Source organism: Microdochium trichocladiopsis (genome assembly GCF_020744255.1).
Source record: "Microdochium trichocladiopsis strain MPI-CAGE-CH-0230 chromosome Unknown B0I36scaffold_18, whole genome shotgun sequence".
NCBI lineage: Eukaryota > Fungi > Ascomycota > Sordariomycetes > Xylariales > Microdochiaceae > Microdochium > Microdochium trichocladiopsis.
Window position 1 is genome coordinate 209,001 of NW_025763561.1, and position 17,512 is coordinate 226,512.

At 55.7% G+C, this 17,512-nt stretch overlaps 4 protein-coding genes across 4 annotated transcripts; all 4 read left to right on the plus strand.

Annotated features, from left to right (window-relative positions):
- Positions 1 to 322: 322 nt before the first annotated feature.
- Positions 323 to 1,938, plus strand: B0I36DRAFT_342294 (uncharacterized protein). Its single transcript, XM_046156075.1, has 3 exons — positions 323 to 582; positions 635 to 1,437; positions 1,487 to 1,938. Exons 1-3 carry the CDS (start codon positions 465 to 467, stop codon positions 1,865 to 1,867), a joined length of 1,302 nt encoding a protein of 433 aa, XP_046004041.1. The 5' UTR covers positions 323 to 464; the 3' UTR covers positions 1,868 to 1,938.
- A 2,879-nt stretch (positions 1,939 to 4,817) lies between these two features.
- B0I36DRAFT_59594 (uncharacterized protein) lies at positions 4,818 to 6,751 on the plus strand. Its single transcript, XM_046163071.1, has 3 exons — positions 4,818 to 4,833; positions 4,889 to 6,253; positions 6,430 to 6,751. The coding sequence occupies exons 2-3, from the start codon at positions 5,063 to 5,065 to the stop codon at positions 6,544 to 6,546; spliced, it is 1,308 nt and encodes a 435-aa protein (XP_046004042.1). The 5' UTR covers positions 4,818 to 4,833; positions 4,889 to 5,062; the 3' UTR covers positions 6,547 to 6,751.
- A 3,169-nt stretch (positions 6,752 to 9,920) lies between these two features.
- On the plus strand, positions 9,921 to 12,936 carry B0I36DRAFT_356649 (uncharacterized protein; the record flags this gene model as incomplete). The annotated part of the gene is made up of 6 exons (XM_046157658.1): positions 9,921 to 10,352; positions 10,409 to 10,518; positions 10,578 to 10,692; positions 10,732 to 12,077; positions 12,129 to 12,239; positions 12,297 to 12,936. The coding sequence occupies 6 exons, from the start codon at positions 9,921 to 9,923 to the stop codon at positions 12,934 to 12,936; spliced, it is 2,754 nt and encodes a 917-aa protein (XP_046004043.1).
- A 1,521-nt stretch (positions 12,937 to 14,457) lies between these two features.
- Positions 14,458 to 16,036, plus strand: B0I36DRAFT_356650 (uncharacterized protein; the record flags this gene model as incomplete). Its single annotated transcript, XM_046157659.1, has 4 exons — positions 14,458 to 14,771; positions 14,813 to 14,954; positions 15,529 to 15,619; positions 15,882 to 16,036. 4 exons carry the CDS (start codon positions 14,458 to 14,460, stop codon positions 16,034 to 16,036), a joined length of 702 nt encoding a protein of 233 aa, XP_046004044.1.
- Positions 16,037 to 17,512: the final 1,476 nt, after the last annotated feature.

Sequence of the window (17,512 nt, forward strand, 5' to 3'; positions counted from 1 at the left end):
AGCTCCACTGTCCACATGTCGGGTTGCGCCACCACGGTGAGATGGCGCACACAGTCACCCTGAGTGGATGCCTTTCAAGTGTATCCCAGCGATAGCCTGATGGGCTGGTAGGTGGCCCACCTCGGCTGCTGAGGCCCACTGTATCCTTTGTCGAGGTGCAGTGCAGGCTCTCCGGTCAAGACCATGCGAAGAGCGTTGTGTGCCCTTTCCTGCCCAGTGAGTGCTTGACTAACAACGCAGTGTGGCTTAGTGTGCTTGAGTGGTCCTAATCGCCATAGAAAGGGATAGCTACGTGCCGGTGCAGGACTTTGCTGGCATTGATGTCTGTTCAGGTCCTGGCCCACTCTGCTGGTGCTATGCCTTTGCTTATAAAAGACCAGTCGCACCTTGTTCCTCCATGGCTCGCTCGCAGCTGTTCAAACAACCGGTACACATTCGCCGACATTTTCGCCTAAACAAACGAAATGACGACATTCCTAGACCGTGTCACTGCAACTGGCCGTGAACATGTTCGGAATCATCTCCATCCATTCTGCAGCTTATGCAAAGAGGAGCTCGACATATATAGCAAGGTCGTCATCTGTGAGTCCGGAGTCTGCCTGTGGAAGGACGAAACATTAATATCATCTCTCAGTTGACTTGGCCTCTGACGACGAGCATCCAATCGGTTGCAAAACACACATGATCCGTTCATTCAGGAGATCTCATGAGATCACTCCTCAAGAGATTCCTTGTGAAGCACAGAGGTCGTATTGCGCAGACATCAACTGCCATCAGTGCTCGCCTAATTGTCGCAGCGTGAGCGCACATCAGAAATGCGTCAAATGGCTACAAGACATATCCCATGCTTTCGAAAAGCAGAGTGTGCTTGATTCCGACAGCTACGTTATTTTCTTCCTACGCACGCAATCGCCTTGGACGCTATGCTGGTCTGGTCCGCTCTTACCCCCGAAACTACTGTACGAGCCTGGGCATGAAGCGCCTAGCGGGGAAGAGCCGCCTCAGCGTCAACTTCGACCGTACGGCCCGGCAGAGCAGGATGAGCATCCACCTCGACCACGCAGCCGGGCAGAGCAGGATGAGCATTCACCTCAGCCACCGTACTTGCCGATTGAGATAATGATGCAAATATTCAATCTCGCAGATGAAACCTCCCGCCGGTGGCTTTATTTGCGTCATTCAGTTCTAAGGCCCAAACCCTGGATGGTGGAGAAGCGATGGGACCTCAGGCGTGTCCGCTCATGGAAACGCGGCGAAGATCCAAAAGTGGTGGATTCGGCCGTGCCCAGTGAAGACCTCTGGCTGAAATTTGATTGTTCTGGACTCGTCGAGCTCTGTACTGCGAGTGAGGCAGGTGTTCACGGCTGGACTGACATCTACCTTTTCTGCAAGGTCGACTCGACAAGCCGTCTTCAAGATAGCCATGCTATCTTCCAGGTAAGGGCGCCACTCTGAAACCTTGAAGACCTGCACGCTAACGAGTCAGTCGGGGATGTGCTACGTCAAGCCACCGGATGACTATGGTGGGCAGATATTACTCGCGAACTCAACAATCGCGTACAACAAATTGCTGCCACCCGAATCTGAATCGGCAATCGTGGCGAATGGGGTACCGCTCCAGAAGTGCTTTGGCATCACGTTCTTTTTGCTGCAAACCACCGACGACATTGTTGGTGTGCATGTACACACGAAGAGCATCTCACACCCCACCAGAACTCACAGGTGGTTAGAAGCTTCTAAGAACTGTCGGCTGGGGAGCATATTCATACCACTGGCGCCACTCGGAGCCAGTTTCATGGTCGTGAAGTGGGACATGGGCGGGTTCTCGGTACGTCTTCGGCAGCCTCTACAGGGAAGCTTGAGCTGACAAGACCAGTTTCATAATGAGTTCGGGACTCGTTCTGTTGGTCGTGCTCGAAAGCCCATCCAGCCAGGGGACAAAGGCGTGGCTTGCAACGTGGACGCTAACCCTACACTTATTTTCTACACGAACCAGGCCAGTGGTGTAGAGTCGATCGACCTTGTTTCAAGCAACACATTCTACTACGAGCACATAGGACGTTCTCCGTGCCTGGGCTGTGCGTCATTCCTCAGTGTCAGGGATCTCAGCTGGTTTGTTCGACCACTAAAAGGCGCAAACCTTGATTACATTCACGCTGCTATCATCACTCACGAGGATGGGTCTCGCAGCGCAGTCGGTGATTTCGGTTTGGAGTCCTTAGTTGAAAAACGTTTCGGCAGCATGGACGAAATCAACGAGATAAGGAAGGAATTGAAGACCTGCAAAAAGTGCGAAAGGGATGCTTGCGCGTCATCACTCATACGCCGCTGCATCAAACGGGCCTGAAGTCTATTTAAGATACAACCATAAGCACTGGGTTCCCCGTTTGTCAGGTTCTGATGCCCTAAGCGCATCACACAAACAAACATATCGTAATCATGTGAATGCACTAACTGTCACGCCCCTGATCTCACACTTCCCGAACATGATGAACACTGGCACATATTCCTGAGTGAGAAAAAAAAAGTAGCTGCTGTTGCGTGCAAAGTCACCGAGTGTGATGAATACTGCCTGTAGGCTGTTGTGACCGGACACCATCTGGAATGCGCGGTGGTGACGGCTCTTATCGGTGCCACGCTCGCCGTGTTCGGATTCTGGTCAGCCAAGGCCGGCCAGTGCTATGCCTGAGCCTTTTTCACCGCTGAATTCACGGTATACCCATGAAGAATAACAACAGCATCCCGTGTCTGGCTCATCTGCCTCTGGCGAGAACCCTAGCTGGCGATCCGGCGGTTCGTCCTGGCCAGAGGCCGAGCATCGCACAGCAGGACCGATCGCCAGCCTGAGTGCCCTGCGGTGGTAATGGATGCCTCCGCGCTAGAGTCACTCTTCAAAGCGTCGGCCGGCAGTAGGGCCTTTTCGAGGCTTCAGACGCCACCACTGTGGGAGGGGTCCCATCTGCTGTTGTGCGCTGATCACCCCCCGCAGCCCATAGCCCGCATACAGAGAGCCCTACTGACACGGGCTGAGAGACAGGCTGCCCACTGGCGACTGCTTCTCCCGCCCTTGTCCTTGCTAGCTTGCGTAGCTTGGTTTCGTCTTGTTGGACTGTCCACATCGCTGGAGCTGGGATGTATTACCCTCTGGGCTCCTTTCCCGGCGCAGCCTAGCACTGCAGGTGACTGGATCCAGCAGGGTCGACATGGGGAAGGCGAGGCTTCGTGCGGACAGGGTGAGCAATGGCTTGGATGCAAGGCATATGCATCCACAGTTCTGTTGGCAGTAATGGGCTGGTCGTGAAGCCTCTGCACCACTCGGATGGCCCCCTTCAATGTCTTGAGGGCCAGAGTCGGGCACTGCACCCCATTGTTGCAGGGGACTTGCGCCCTTGGACATACGCAGCTGCCGCTTGGCGTTCATGTCAGTCATAAGCGTGAATCTTGACCATGGGATGCTAGGCCCATGACGCGGACGCCGCCAGGCAAAGGGGACAACTTATCCCCACTGGGCCACCATTCTCGGGGCTGAGGACGTACTTCATATCGTGGGAAAAACGACGCAAAAGTCCCGATCCTGTCGTGTTGGACCACAGTGGTTCCATCAAGATAGATGCTGAGAGGAAGTGGTGGCACGGCGGGCCCACTGATTAGGACATGAGCCCAGTACAGGAGTCACAGCTGCTGCATGAAGCTACCAAGCCATGTTTATGATGCTATGCAGAGAGCACACCGTGCCGGATGAAGTGTCCTTCAATCCCACACGCGTCACGGCATTTCACTATCACATCCGCTCGTCCGAAGAAGTTGGTCAAGGCGAGGCACTCAGCATCTGAGAGCGGGGGACCGCCACGCAGTCTTGCTTGTCCTCGAGCGCGAGTCAAAGGCGGGAGCAGCACAGAGGTCTCACGAGCGCCGTCCCATTGGCTTGTGGCGTGCCTAGGGCTATGTGTAGTGTGCGCCCCGAGGTCGCCCAGCAGCATTCAGTAGAGGGTGCCCAGCACGCTTGGTCACAAGCAGGCACCTAGACAGCGTGACGTTGCTAGGCGTAACTCGCTGTAGTGGTCCTCCGTTCAGGCATACCCTGCCCGGTCCCTTCTCGCTCCTGCCTCAACGAAGCGCTGACCATTCTCTGTTCGCACAACAGGCCCCTCCTCTGCCTGCTGTTCCCCTCCGTCGGAGCCTTCCTTCTTGCTGCCGGGTACTGTTAGCCTGGAAAGAAGGAGCGTTTCTCGAACATGGGCACTCGAGCTGTGAGCTGTAGAGCCCTCCCAGCCCCCCTTTCCAAGCCCTTCCTTCCGCAGCAGCCTTCTCTCTTACCCGCGTTTCCGTCCAACTTCATATGCGTGGCGTGCCGGCTCCCCTGCCGATCGACGCATCCTCCCGACTTGGCTGGCGTATGAACCATCCCAGAACATCTATGTCCCCTGCGCCGGACGCGACCTCCAGGCGCACGCAGCAGAGCAAGCTGACGTCGTTGCAATGGTCGAGTACGCACGATCGCAAGGCTGGTTACCTGTGTCGAAGCCAAGCCTCCCCCACTGCCTTCCCTGGCAACGGCTTCCGGAGTGATGCCATTACACGCTCACCAAGCGCTCTCACTAGAGGCGAAAAAAGGTGTTGCCACTGACCGAACTGCTAGCTGGTGGTGGCCTAGATTTTAGCAGGCTTCTAGGTGTCACACGCCCCCCACCCCCCAAAAGGCAGTTTCCTTGACATGATGTTTGATTCTGTTCACAGCCTTGTCGCGTAGGTTCCCTTCTCTTCTCTCTTTCGGGGAGGGGGGCTGCCACGGCGGCTCGGTTATCGACCTCGGCCCTGTCCGAGATACCTACGGTCAGTCATCATGCCGCGCAATTTTACCTGCAGCCCAAGAACTGAGAGGTGCCAGGTTACCCTGGTCCCCGTCCCCAGGCTGAGCAGCATTGCCTTGCAGCCCTGGTTTGGCTCCAACGATAAAAGGTGATCGCGAGCCCGATCCTCGCACCCGATTCTTCGTCTTTTCGCGTTCTCATACTACCCCTCAACGATCTCTCTACTGCAGACCCCCACAGCCGCCTTCGATATGGCGCGCATTGGCCAATCCTTCCATATTCCTTCAGCTTCAAGCTTGTCGATTGAGATATCCTTCGTCCCCGCACCTTCGCGCGATCTCGAACCGACAACATGGCCATCCGAACCGCACCGTCCCTCAGCATCGATGTCTACTGAGTTGGGCTCCTTGAGGCCCAATTCTTGCACTGCGACTTCTCGCAAACCATGTCACTCCTATCGACGGAGTCTAGATCCTGCTAGTATCCCGGAGATCGGTGGTACAACCACCATCACTGAGATCAGTCACGAGTCCGCACCCATCGCCTTCAGGAACATGGCTCGCAATATCGTATCCTGGGAGAAGCACACGTTCCTCGTGACGGTATTTACCTGGATTCTCCTACGTCCGGACGTGGAAGCTTTGTCAAGACGTGCCTTTGAGCGTCACGCTCCATTTCATTACTCCAGACGCATTTGCTCGAATACGTTTCTCGAACGCGTGGCCGCGAGCGCCGAGGCTGATCGACGCTTGCCTGGCGACACGATATTCGAACCGGCCGACGCTGAAGACGACAGGCACGTACATGGTCTCACATGTGAAGAGGGCAACCTTGGTGAGGAGGACGACCTGGATGAGGACGGCCTGGATGAGGACGGCCTGGATGAGACGGGTGACATGGGTGAAAAGAGAGCGTCTATGGTGCTCTATGTCCCTCTCAGACTCTTCGTCGTGCAAGGTCGACATCAAAGTGTCAGGAGAGAGGACCACCATCTTGTCCGGCGTCTCGTTCATGTGCTTGATGAGGAGGACAATCTTCGTTCAAGCAACAGGCACCTTCAGCCAGCCCTCTGCCCGCAGTCTCAACTCACTGCTGACGCCAAGCAACGCCTTGCTTCCTTCCATACTTCACGACTTGATTCAGCCGAGCTGGCCCACACGGCACTGGTCCCGATCGCGAGGGCCAGCGGACTGCAGATTCAGCAATTCCACGTGGCAAGCTTGCTTCTGGCCTATATAACGTTGTCCCTCTCGCCGCATGCCGATGGTGCGGAAGACGACATACTTCCCTTGATGACTTCACCAGCCAAAGATGCTCCAAAGTCGGAGTGTTGCATCTGTGGCACGCCAATTGATTCAGGCGCAGAGGGCGAAACTTGGCGTGGTCATGCGCAGATATGCACCTCACACGAGGGCCATACAGCCCACATCAGCTGTCAGAGAGCGCTGATTCAAGCAAAAGAGGAGCACCCTGTACACCGAGGGAAGGGGAACAAACTGAAGTATGACCCTGCATCATGGATCAGCTTCATCGAGAAGCTCGCCAGCTGCCCGACAGCATTTGACCTCCCTGTGCGGGATTCTTCTCAAGAGCTGATCCCGGACAACACTCCCTTGAGAGCGCTGCCCGCAAAAGCTTGTCTACGTGTCTTACACTACCTCCAAGAGCCCTCAGATCTTCTTTCACTAGCGCTGGTGTCTCGAGCATTCTATTCATACGTCAACTACTGTTGTGAAGAGTGGGCTTGTCGGAAACATAATCTGCTGAGAATTCCCACGTCAAGCCCGGGGCTTGGTACAAGGTATGGGAACAGGTCGCACCCCGAGCTCGCCAGTCGTTCGAGGATAGCTCGGAGCATTTGGTCGCGGACTCACCAACGGAGGCAGAGACTGAGATCGCGGTGCCGTGCGAGGCTTCGACTTTTCCTACTGGATTGATACGGTCAATTGTCTTGGGAAGTCTTCAATCAGCAGAGGGCTTGATAAGTAACATCGAGCAGCCGCGAAGGCGACCACGAAGGCGCGGGCGCCAGCTGCGACCGTCTCGCACGTCCTAGTAGAACAAGAATGAGGTAGATAAAACCAGCATCGATCCATGAACCCTGTGAAGCGTACTGCGTCTAAGCCAAACTGTTCTCGCATGTGTCCAGCTCTTGATGAGGTTTTAAACCCTCCATCGTGGAAGTGTGATGTTCGAGTGCCAGGAAGGAGCACCGCCAACTTGTCCCCTATCCGATTCTTTTACTTTGGAATGGTCAAGGTTTCATCCCAACGGGTATTATGCTCTAGTCATCACTTCATTTTCGGTAACACGTGACAGCAACATGTATGTTCAGGTTGTGAGATGCATCTGCCATGCTGCGGATTGTGCCTAGGACGATACCTTCACATGTTTGCAACCTTGCGATCATGCATACGGACATAAATCCCTGCCAACGTTCACAAAGCGCATCCATCCGAGATAGGCCACTTCTTAATTCTCGCGAAAAACCATCATCTCACTTCCCAGAGTCCGCGCATGGCCAGCAGCTCATCTCCTGGAGGAGCGAGGATGACAGCTTTCAGTGATATAGTGTTGTCGGCGAAGGATGAGGCTGGCTGCTGGCTGCTGGCTCGGGCCATTCGAACGGACCGGAAGTTACAATTCTTCTGGTAGTGTTTCAGGTGCGAATATCATCCAAAGCATCGATGCTTGCCGTGGAGAGCCCCCCCCCCCCCCTAAGATGCGGTTGGCGCAGGGAAAGGACGTTCCCGCCGCGGTTCAACCGACGCAAATGAAGCGCCCTGAACATCAGTCCCAAAGCGGAACGACCTCGCCGCAGCTCAGTTGGGGCAGACCATCGTCGGGATTGGTTCGCAGACTGATAAACTGGCCTTGACGCGACTCGATCTGTATGATCAGTCACACTAAACACCTAGTCGCCGCCGCCAATACCATCATTACCGCTCAGAGTACGACGGCAAAGCGACCGCCCATACACGCGTGCCTTGAGCACAAACCTTTCCCTTGCATGCATCTCTGGGCGGCACAATATTCGGAACTCGGGAAGATGAGTCGGCAGGATTCCGCAAAGCTCTGGGGTCTTAGATGTGCTCTCTACAGGATATCATGCTGTTGCAAGGCTGCCCTATCGTTTGATACCATTCTGGGCCAATGGATAGGCTCGAGTTTACTGCAAATGGCATACATCAGACCCTCGTCGTCTTCATAACACCAGTGACACCGTCATTGGCTATTTGCATACCACTGCTCGACGTGAGCCGATCCTTGCTATCAAATGAGGGAAACACCCCTGCAGGATGGTTGACATGATCTGGCTTGCAGTCTGCATGGCCCTTGCCACCACGTGTCATCCAGCTGAATCAAGCCCCAGTACACGTCTCCTTCAACCAGCAGGCTTGTCCTTGATCGTGGGGTCCCAAAGGCGGCCCGACACATCTACAACCACTGAACGTACTCTGACATTTACTGGTAGCCAGTCTGTCTCGCGTGTGTGAAGGACGCCACCAGATAAAACAACCAGCTAATACCCATTTGTCCAGTCTCCGCGCAACGCCCAGCACGTCGCGGGCTGTCTTCTGGAGGCATCGCCTTGCATTGATGATCCTGACTGGATGTCAATTGCGTGATGCGACCCTGGTCGATGATTGCTGGTCCCTTGCTCTGAGGCCGTTCTTGCGAGTGTGGCGCGGGAAACCCCGACTACAGCTCGGCGCCTCAGCGCGTATGCCGTCTAAGCTGCGGTGCCAAGTTGACACTACCGCCATCTCCGTCATCGGCAAATAACTTCAGCGTAAAGGCATCAGAGCCCGCCTCGGTCGGGCTCGCATCCATTAGCACTGGCTCCAATTGCTGAAAAAGGCTGTCCCAACCCAGTGCCGCACTGCGACATTGACCAGACACTTTTGCCCTCGTCCATCCTCCCATCTCAGAAAAGTCTTTGCCACAACTCAACACCGTTGCAATCTTTGGCAACATGAGAGCCAACTCTTGGAGACGAGCGCAAGCCCGGGCCTGTCGGAGAAATGGTGGCTGCCCCACATTTCATCACTTGTACCCTGCCGAGCCAACACAGTGGAGGACAGCCTCCAACAAGATGCTGTAAGCACGAATGAACTTTTGTCAATGGCCGCACGCCACCAACTTCACTTCCTCCCTGTATCTTCTGGTGCGGCTGCGCCGTTTGTCTGCAGCCCTGCAAGATACCAACCTGTGCCCATCTATGTCGAAGTTGAGGTTGTCACTCACGCGTATGCTGCGCCCGACCATGAGAGGTATTCTATCAATGAAGCCAGGAACCGAGCGGCAATGCACCGCTCCGCTGCTCATGCCGAGCAAGGGGCTAGCGCAAACCCTCTTGTCCCTGCGCGGCCCAAGAACTCTCCGCCGAACGAACCTTGCAGCGGGCCAATGATCGAGCGACCAGGGCGTCGCAGGGTTCTGATAGCAATGCGCTGCACACTTGCTGTCGGCCCGCGCAGGGCAGAGTGGTGGGCGTACCCGAGAAGAATGAGTTGTGTGGGGCAGCTGGAATGCCAAGATGGCCCACCCTATTGTGCCATCCATGGATGGCAGCCGAGCTGACCGGCTCGTCGCGTGGGGGTCGGCACCCCACGCTTTCAGGGTGCAGCGGGTCCCACTCGGTGCAGCTGCGCAGACGCTGGTCGTCCTCCTCTACTACCTTGAACCTAATTGGATAAAGGTCTCTAAAAGAAGAAAAGAAGTCGCCGACACTTTGCAGTTCCTGGTTTGACGCTAGTGCGTCTCTTCGGGTGGCGCTCGTCCTTGCTCCAGCCTCCGCGATACAGCAGATCCACAACGCACTGATTCCGTGGGTGAGACCCGGAGACAGGTCATGTAATTACATCACATAACAGGGATGGATCCGCGTCACATGCTGTCTCCTGACGCTGCTCGTCCTGGCGGCATTGCTCCATACATAAGTCCGAGCATGGAATACGGATTGCCCATCTCAGTCCCACCTAGCGAGTTCAGACACATACAGGCTTCGCCGAGGTCGCCACCGGAGAAACCTCGTGCTTCTCATCATTCTTCAGACCAATTACTACGCACTTCGCACGCGTAGCAGAGCCACCGCGCCGTGGGGCCATGGCGAGCGCTATCGGTACGCCCATTGCCCACAACGAAGGTCATCCTCATTCAGCGCGGATGCCAATTCGCATTCTAGGCATAGACGAGTCCATGGTGAAGCCAGACCCAGACGCTCCACTGCTCCCCCAGCCGCAACATGCCAGTAGGACGGGCCACTCAATCGTCGGCCCTTCTCCAACACCTCACGGCACTTATCACGGACTTCCACGGCCTTATGGACAGACCTTTCACAACGACCGGACCATACGGCCTCCCTCAGCTCCGCACACGGCGACTCAGACACCAGTGCCTCATCATAACCCGTACGACGGGGGCCAGTACGGCCATTGGGGTCACCCAGGTCCTGCACCGCCGCCCATGACATACCACATGCCAGTCGAGATTGCCCAAGCCGCAAGTGCCAAACGGAAGGCGACGAGAGCATCTCAGGTATGGGGCCTTCCTGCGTGCTGTGCAGCTAAACAATACTGACCTCAATTTCATAGGTTTGTGACTCGTGTCGTCAGCTCAAATCCAAGTGTGATGAGTCGAAACCGTGCAAGACTTGCAGAGAACGAAACATCCCATGCGTGGTCCGCGACCCACAACCCAAGCAGTAAGTTGTGCAGAGTAACTAAACATCCGGGTGCAGAATACTAATCTAGGGTATCGCAGATCCGACAAAGCTAGCGCTGACATACTGGATGTCCTGAATGGCTTGAGAGATGATTTGAAGCAGAGGGTCGACAAGATTGACAACTGCCTTGGTCGATTGGAGAGCGGAGTCCACGTAAGCCACCAGAATGGCGCTGCACACTCTGATATAGAGTCGATTGAGGGTGACGACTATCAAGATGATGCAAGCCCGTACGACCATCCGTCTCCCGATGACCGACGTGCCGAGGACGAATGTGCGGCAAACAATGGAGCCATGGATCCGGACAAGGCAGAAAGAACGATCCGAATCTGGGAACACAATGACAGCGACGAAAAGCCGGGGCCACCAGTCGCAGGCAAGACGAAGCTGCCCGCAAACCACACTACTTCGGCAGGATTGTTGTTGAAGTGGGAGTCGATACGCCGGCTGGTTGCTCCTCATCTCGCTGCCGAACACATTGGCTATGTTGAAGAGTTCCCGATTCGACAGGAAAGGGCTCGCGGCTTGCTGCGCGTATGCGGGGCCGGAGAAGGCTCTGGGGGAGGACATGCCCCAGCAGACCACACAGACCAACCAGCAGACAACATCATGACCGATTTCCAAGACGATAGCTCGGAGACACAGTCTTCAGCACTCAAATCAGAAGTCTGGGGCCAGACCGGACGGCTTTCCCCGGCCTCAGGCATGACGTTGAACGGCGGCGTCATTGGCAAGGACGGAAATCCAGGATTTTCGCATTCGACTGTGTGGAAATATGTCACCAGCTTCAAGGAGAACATCTTGAACATGCACCCGGTCATGATACTGGAGGAGCTGGATGCGCTGGTTGTGCTTTTTCTCAAGGAGATCCCCCAGCATACGCAGCAGTCGAGTGTGCGATCAAGCAGCAACCCCAAATTCGTACGCCAGCCAACATCTGCCGCTGCATCACTGCCCGAGGCTGTCGGTGCCAAGAGGAAACGCTCACCTGGCGGCGATGATCCGCTACCATCCTTCAACATCTTTAAACCCGGCCATCCTTTCCGTAGCATAACGAGCGCCATCGTTCTGCTCGTTTGTGCGCTGGGCAAGATTTGCCTCCACAAGCAGAGGATTCCTGACATTGTCACGGAACAAGGTGAGGCCCAGCCACATCGATCGCCTTCCATGCGAAATGGTGGCGCCATGTCTCCGATCCACGGCTCTCCGCCTGGGTTCATCTCTCACTCTCAGTCTTCTGGATTGCCTTCGCCACAAGACCCATACGACCGTGCCATGCCCAGTCGCCGTAAATCTATGCAGGGCAACGGGACGGGGGTGCGTCCGACACCAATCAAGCGAAACTACGACGTTATTCCTGGACTTGAGTACTTCGCACTGGCAACGGACATTCTGGGCAGCCATCTAGGCGGGATCAGTCTCAAGCATGTTTATGCTTGGGTCCTTGCTGGTCTGTATCATGGGCAACTCGCGAGGGCTGTGGAAAGCTGGGCATACATCGAACAGGGCTGCACTGTTCTGCAGGAGGTCATGAGGACGTAAGTCAAAATCACCATAGCTGGCACTGAGCAGCGCTAACTTCGAAGCAGGAGCCTATACCGATTCCACGAGATCAAGATGGGCGATGGGTATGTGCCTCAAGAGTCCAGGAGGGACAACCAGGTGCTCCTGGCGTACTGGACCTGCTTGCAGCTGGAAAGGTAAGAGACAGGTCCAACTTACTAACGTTGGGCGCCTGCTGACATCTTTGTGCTCAGTGACATCCTTGCGGAGCTGCCACTGTCCCAGAGTCCCATTCTGCAGCACGAAGACAACATGCCTTATCCGAACACAACCTTTGTGACAGCCCATGGCTACACTCCCGAAGTTTGCGGCAGCTATTTTGCCCAGCTTCATCTCAGGCGTCAGCTCAATGAGATCCACAGCCACTTGTATAATCCGGACAAGATACATCGACCCTCGTCCCCGGAGACGATCGACGAAGGCATTCATGGTCTCCAAACCCAACTGAAGACATCCCGCGATATCTGGGTCCCTGCCGCGTTCAGATGGCATGATGATGAGCCGCCTGCTGGCGATATCCTCTCTGCTCGCCTGCGTGCAAAATACTGGGGATCACAGGTCATTATCTATCGCCCCTTCGTACGACATTTGCTCGAGAAGGAGCCTATCCCATATGGCGCGTACAAAGATCCTCGACTTCCCCCACCAGAAAGCTTCCATAAATTGGCAATCAACATCGGCGACAAGTCGGTTCCCGAGGGGTTCGACCCCCGCACGCTTAACTATGCCCGGCTTGGCATCGAGGCGTTGATCCAGAGCACCAGTGCATTCCATGGCATGCCGCGCAAGCAGCGCATCATTGTAACCAACATTTTTGGTACTGCTCACGCGTAAGTAACTCACTGTCGATCACTCTCGACACTGCATTGAGAAGACCTGACTCGTTCGACTCTAGCCAATGGGGCAACCTCCTCACCCTGGCCGCCTGCTACACCGACTCACTTCTTACGAGATTTGTTGATTCCGAAGTGCTGTCTGGGCTGTTCAGGCGGACAATTGAGTTCTTTGACGTCATCGCGCACCGGTCAAGCCCCTTGAGGTCGGAGCGCAACATCCTATTTGGACTGGCGAGTGATCTGGGGCTGCTGCGCGACGATCCCCACACCGGCTCAAGTTTTTCCAGTATGACTAGCGGCATGGTGCTGCAGTTCATGATCCTATCCAGTGGCCCAAGGCTGGTCTGGACGGAGACAGGGTGATGGAGTTCTGTCAGCGAATGGTGGCGTGACTTGAGCGAGCTCCCTTCAACTGTCTCTAGTCCTTTTTCGCCTCAGAGCGTGCGGTGGCTGGGAAGTGTGTTCTGCTCGGAAAGTGCTCGTGGAAGGTATTTTCGCACAACCGAATAATGCATCAGCATGATCAGCTCCGTGGGCTCAGAAACACCTGTGTGCCCCACATGTTTGATCGCCGCTGGCGGCAGCTGTACATTGAGGTTTGCACGATGCCTACATCGTGGGGAGCCCTTCGCATCATTAGCGCACTGCAATCCTCGTGCAGAGCATGAAATCGCCTCAGGGAACTGACGTACTGGATTGGTAAGGGGTAGGGTATGTAAACCCGAACCCAGGCCTCAAATGCCACGATCACTCGCGCGATCGTCCGCCTCACCCTTCCCGGCTTCTGTGGCCTGAGGAAAGGTGCCGTCGTGACCCATCGCTACAGTTGGTGTTGTCGTGCATCGTGGGTTCCCGGCTGTCCTCGCCGCCCCTGGGTTCCGCAAGAACTGCCGTGATCGCCGCCAACAGCCTCGTGCGAATGATGGCGGAGGTCATCGCGCCTTAAGGTTCCCTGGCAGCACTCATCTAAGAGGCCAGACTCAGCGGTATGATTGTTGTCGATGTCCATTGTGGTCGCAAGCTCCTCGCTGACGAGGCTGTTGGGCGCAGGTAGTCTTGTTGCGGGTGGTCCTCATCGCTGGATCCTCGACCCCGTCTTCGGCATGGGCGTCCCATTGACCTGTCCAGCCATGGTGGTGCTTGTACCATTGGGGATGTGATTCACTCCAGTGTTCTCGTCTTCCCTACCGCCATCACGATACTCGTCCCCAACACTCTGCTCGTGCACACTACTGTCTTTTTGAACTTCATGGGGAGTAGTCGGTGGCGCAGTGCAACTCTGGGCATGCTCGACAACTCCAGTGTCGTTCCGGCAATCGTGACTGCCCTTGATAGAAGCTCCAGGGCAGCGATACTAGGCAAAGCCACGGGGACATTCTCTAGTCCCTCTGGTCTCTCTGGGCCGTAGCCAGGCAGTAGTCTGTCCCCGTCTTTCTCTGATCGGAGCAGCAATTGTCCAGCTGCGGTGTGTGCAGCCAGCTCATTGGCCGCATGGTTTGTGACGTGGCGGACGTCTCCGATGGCTGGGGATTCGATGGGTTGCTGGTCGTTGTCGACTCGTCTGGACGAGCCCGACGCGGTAGCAGGTCTCGGCTGTGGCCCTGTAGCGACAGAGGCTTCTGTTGAATGCGCTACACGGGACTCCGTCATGACCACTTCAATTGTCGCCTCTGTGTTCGATCATGGTTTCGAGCAGGACTTCGCTTGTTGTCTTGGGAGTGCAGAAACCTGCCGTGTTTGGTGTTGTCCACGAGGCTTCGCCTGTCGCATCGACATCTGCGGCCGAGCGGGAGGGCGTCGCGCCGATTCTCGCTGTGCTGTGGGCAGGAAGAGGTTAGTTGTAGCCGTGACACCTACCATGAAGCCAAGACTAGAATAATGCCTGCGTGGGAGACCACACACCAGACCACTACCCTGGCGCTTTTCCTCGGTTGTGATGTTCGATGCGATGTCGTATCATTCGCAGATCGCAGCTCAGTGAGGTGCGACGAGCGATCAGACGCGGACCCGTTCCGAGTGAGGAATTGCGCTTCTCGTAGTGCGACAAGCTACCGCTGCAGCGTCGCCTTCGTGAATGCGAATGGTGGCTCCAGTTCGATGAGTGCAACGGCTGGCGCTGAAGCGTGTTTGCTGCAGTCTGGACTGGCCGACAGGGCATGTGGCCCATGCAGACACGCCTCTGGCGCGCTATCATAACTGACTGGCCTGGAGACGGGAGTTCAAAGTGCATGCTGGTCGTGTCGCGGTCATGTGGAATCTAGGCCCGTGAGTTGTGGTGAAGCAGGTCGGCTAAGAGCACGGCGTTCAGGTCGACGCATGAAGGCAGACTCGGGAGTGTTGGTGCACTGAGACCCCCGAGTGTCAGCCAGCCTGCTTCATTTCAGCCCCACAACAAAAGACCCTGTGTATCAGGTATACACATGCTCTTCCTCGCACACACAACTTGATTTGGCGAGATGGAAAAGTAAGCACAATGCGCCACATCGTATGTAACCCTGGTTGGGGTCTGACAGGAGGTTGGGGACTGGCAGCTGGCGTGTGCGTTGGTGCAGAGCGGGATCACACGATATTTGCATGCACAATTCATTAGTGGGACAGCTGTGCATATGTCAGTACTTTCACTCGCCACGGCGTGTCAGGGCAGCACGATCCTTCTCACAGTGCACAAGCGACAGAGCGAGGTACGCTCCTCGTGCGGGGGTAGTCATCGTGTTCAGGCGATACTTCCTCCACTCAGTTGCCTCGCTGCCTCCTCGCCCTTGGAGGAGGGAGCCGAGAGTGTGTGCAGGGTCTGCATGTCTGTGATGTGCGCACTGGAGATGGCAGCGACCAGCATCTACTGATAATTGGCCTTTCAGGCGGTCATTCAGCGGAACGAAATCCAAAAGTTGATTTCCAATCCTGTTAGTTATGAAGCGCGCAGGCTTGAAAATCTTGTCCTAGCTCTCGAGATCATTGCACTCCACGGCGGCCATGCCCGGGGAACTCTGCCCGCTCGTCCTGTAAAGGCAATTTCTGAAATCGAGAGCGGCAGCCTCCAGTCGCACGGCCCCCCAACCTGGGGAGCTGGTCCAAAGGTGGAGACTCTACCCGATTAGGAAAGCATCATGACACCGAACAGAAGCTCATCATTCCTTCCTATTTGGGACGGGCTGAAGCAAGGCTTCCATATCTGCAACAGCACAGCTTCAAGTGAGATCTACTTCCAAGCGTATGCGCGGCGCGTGCAAGAGAATGCCGATACTCACAGTGTACGACATTGAGGACTACCGCATTGAGCGACATGACCAGAAGTGCGAGTGTGACAGAGGCGCTGCAAGAGCTTCTTATGGACTGGCAGGCAGCCGCGGAGGCTCTCTGTTTAGTGACCTACGGCGCCATCAGCGTCTTCTTCATGACATTGTAGGTACGAGTGGAGCTTTCAACCCTGGACAGGGGTGGATTGGGACGTCTACGGCAGCAGAGCGGGTTATTTTCGAGAGGTCTCGTGGTCACACCACAGCTGTGCTGCTGCGACCAGCCCGGGACTCTGCCAGTCGATGATAGCCTCCGCCACATCGTCGTGCGGACTGCTCGACGCCAGTTTGGTGTAGTTCTCCTACTGACGTACCAGCCGCAAGATTTGGCCGGCCGACCGAGGCGCAATGCTGATTGAGACATTGTCGTCGTCCAGGTATGTTTATGACAGGCATAATCAGCTGCATGTAAGAGGGCTCATAAGGTAAAAGACAACGGGCTAGCCTTCTCCTGGTACTGACCAGCTCGGTGCATTGAAATGTTCCTCTCCTCCCTGTCTAGTCTAAATTGTCTCCAACTCAGGTCGGGAACAGTGCTAAAAACGTGGACAATACGAATGCATGCCATATTGACCCTCCAGAAGCCATATTGGAGTTCCCGTCAGTGCATCCCACCAGCGCAAGTTGCGATCGCCACGTCGATCATGAAGGTTAATCATCCAGCGCATGCTCATTATCTACCAGTCCGGCCCGTCGCGCTTCGGTTCTCCATACGTCCGCCCCGAAGTGCTCGATAATATAATCTCTCGCACACTCTCGCGCGTCGGCATCGAGCGACTCCAATGGCACATCGCTAGCTGGCCAACTTGCTACCAGTCCCCGCTGCTGGCTGAGCTGCAGCTCTGAGACCGTGTGGAGTTCTGAGTAATCCTCTGAATCGTTTTCACTCTCAAATCTTTGGCTGGCCTCTTTAAAATACCACCCCCATTGCCCACCTAGATGTTCCGATACCCAGCGCTGCAGCTCTTCCCAAGTCTCATCGATGAAAAAGGACCGCAAAGCGAGCGGAATGTCATCCCATTCGACAGTAATGATGATGAATCCGCGATCTTGGCGAAAAGATAAGTCCCGGACCGGATAGTAAAGTCCTTCAGGCAGGGCAACTCGGTACTTGAAAGGCTTTGGCGGGATCTCAAGCGGACGAGCTTCGGCGTCGGGCTGGACGAGCTCAGGCCGTTGTGTGCCGTCCTCTTCGGCGTAAGTACTGGGGATATTCATCAAGCGCGCTCGCTTCTGGGGTCGGCTAGTGCTCGACGTGTCTATGCCAGGGTGGCCTCG

Excerpts from the sequence above, each read along its gene's own strand:
- B0I36DRAFT_59594 (XM_046163071.1), top strand. The coding sequence starts at position 5,063 with ATGGCGCGCATTGGCCAATCCTTCCATATTCCTTCAGCTTCAAGCTTG. Across the intron at positions 6,254-6,429 it reads CCCACATCAGCTGTCAGAGA|AGCGCTGCCCGCAAAAGCTT; the intron begins GCGCTGATTCAA and ends CACTCCCTTGAG.
- B0I36DRAFT_342294 (XM_046156075.1), top strand. The coding sequence starts at position 465 with ATGACGACATTCCTAGACCGTGTCACTGCAACTGGCCGTGAACATGTT. Across the intron at positions 583-634 it reads ATATAGCAAGGTCGTCATCT|TTGACTTGGCCTCTGACGAC; the intron begins GTGAGTCCGGAG and ends ATCATCTCTCAG. Across the intron at positions 1,438-1,486 it reads ATAGCCATGCTATCTTCCAG|TCGGGGATGTGCTACGTCAA; the intron begins GTAAGGGCGCCA and ends CTAACGAGTCAG.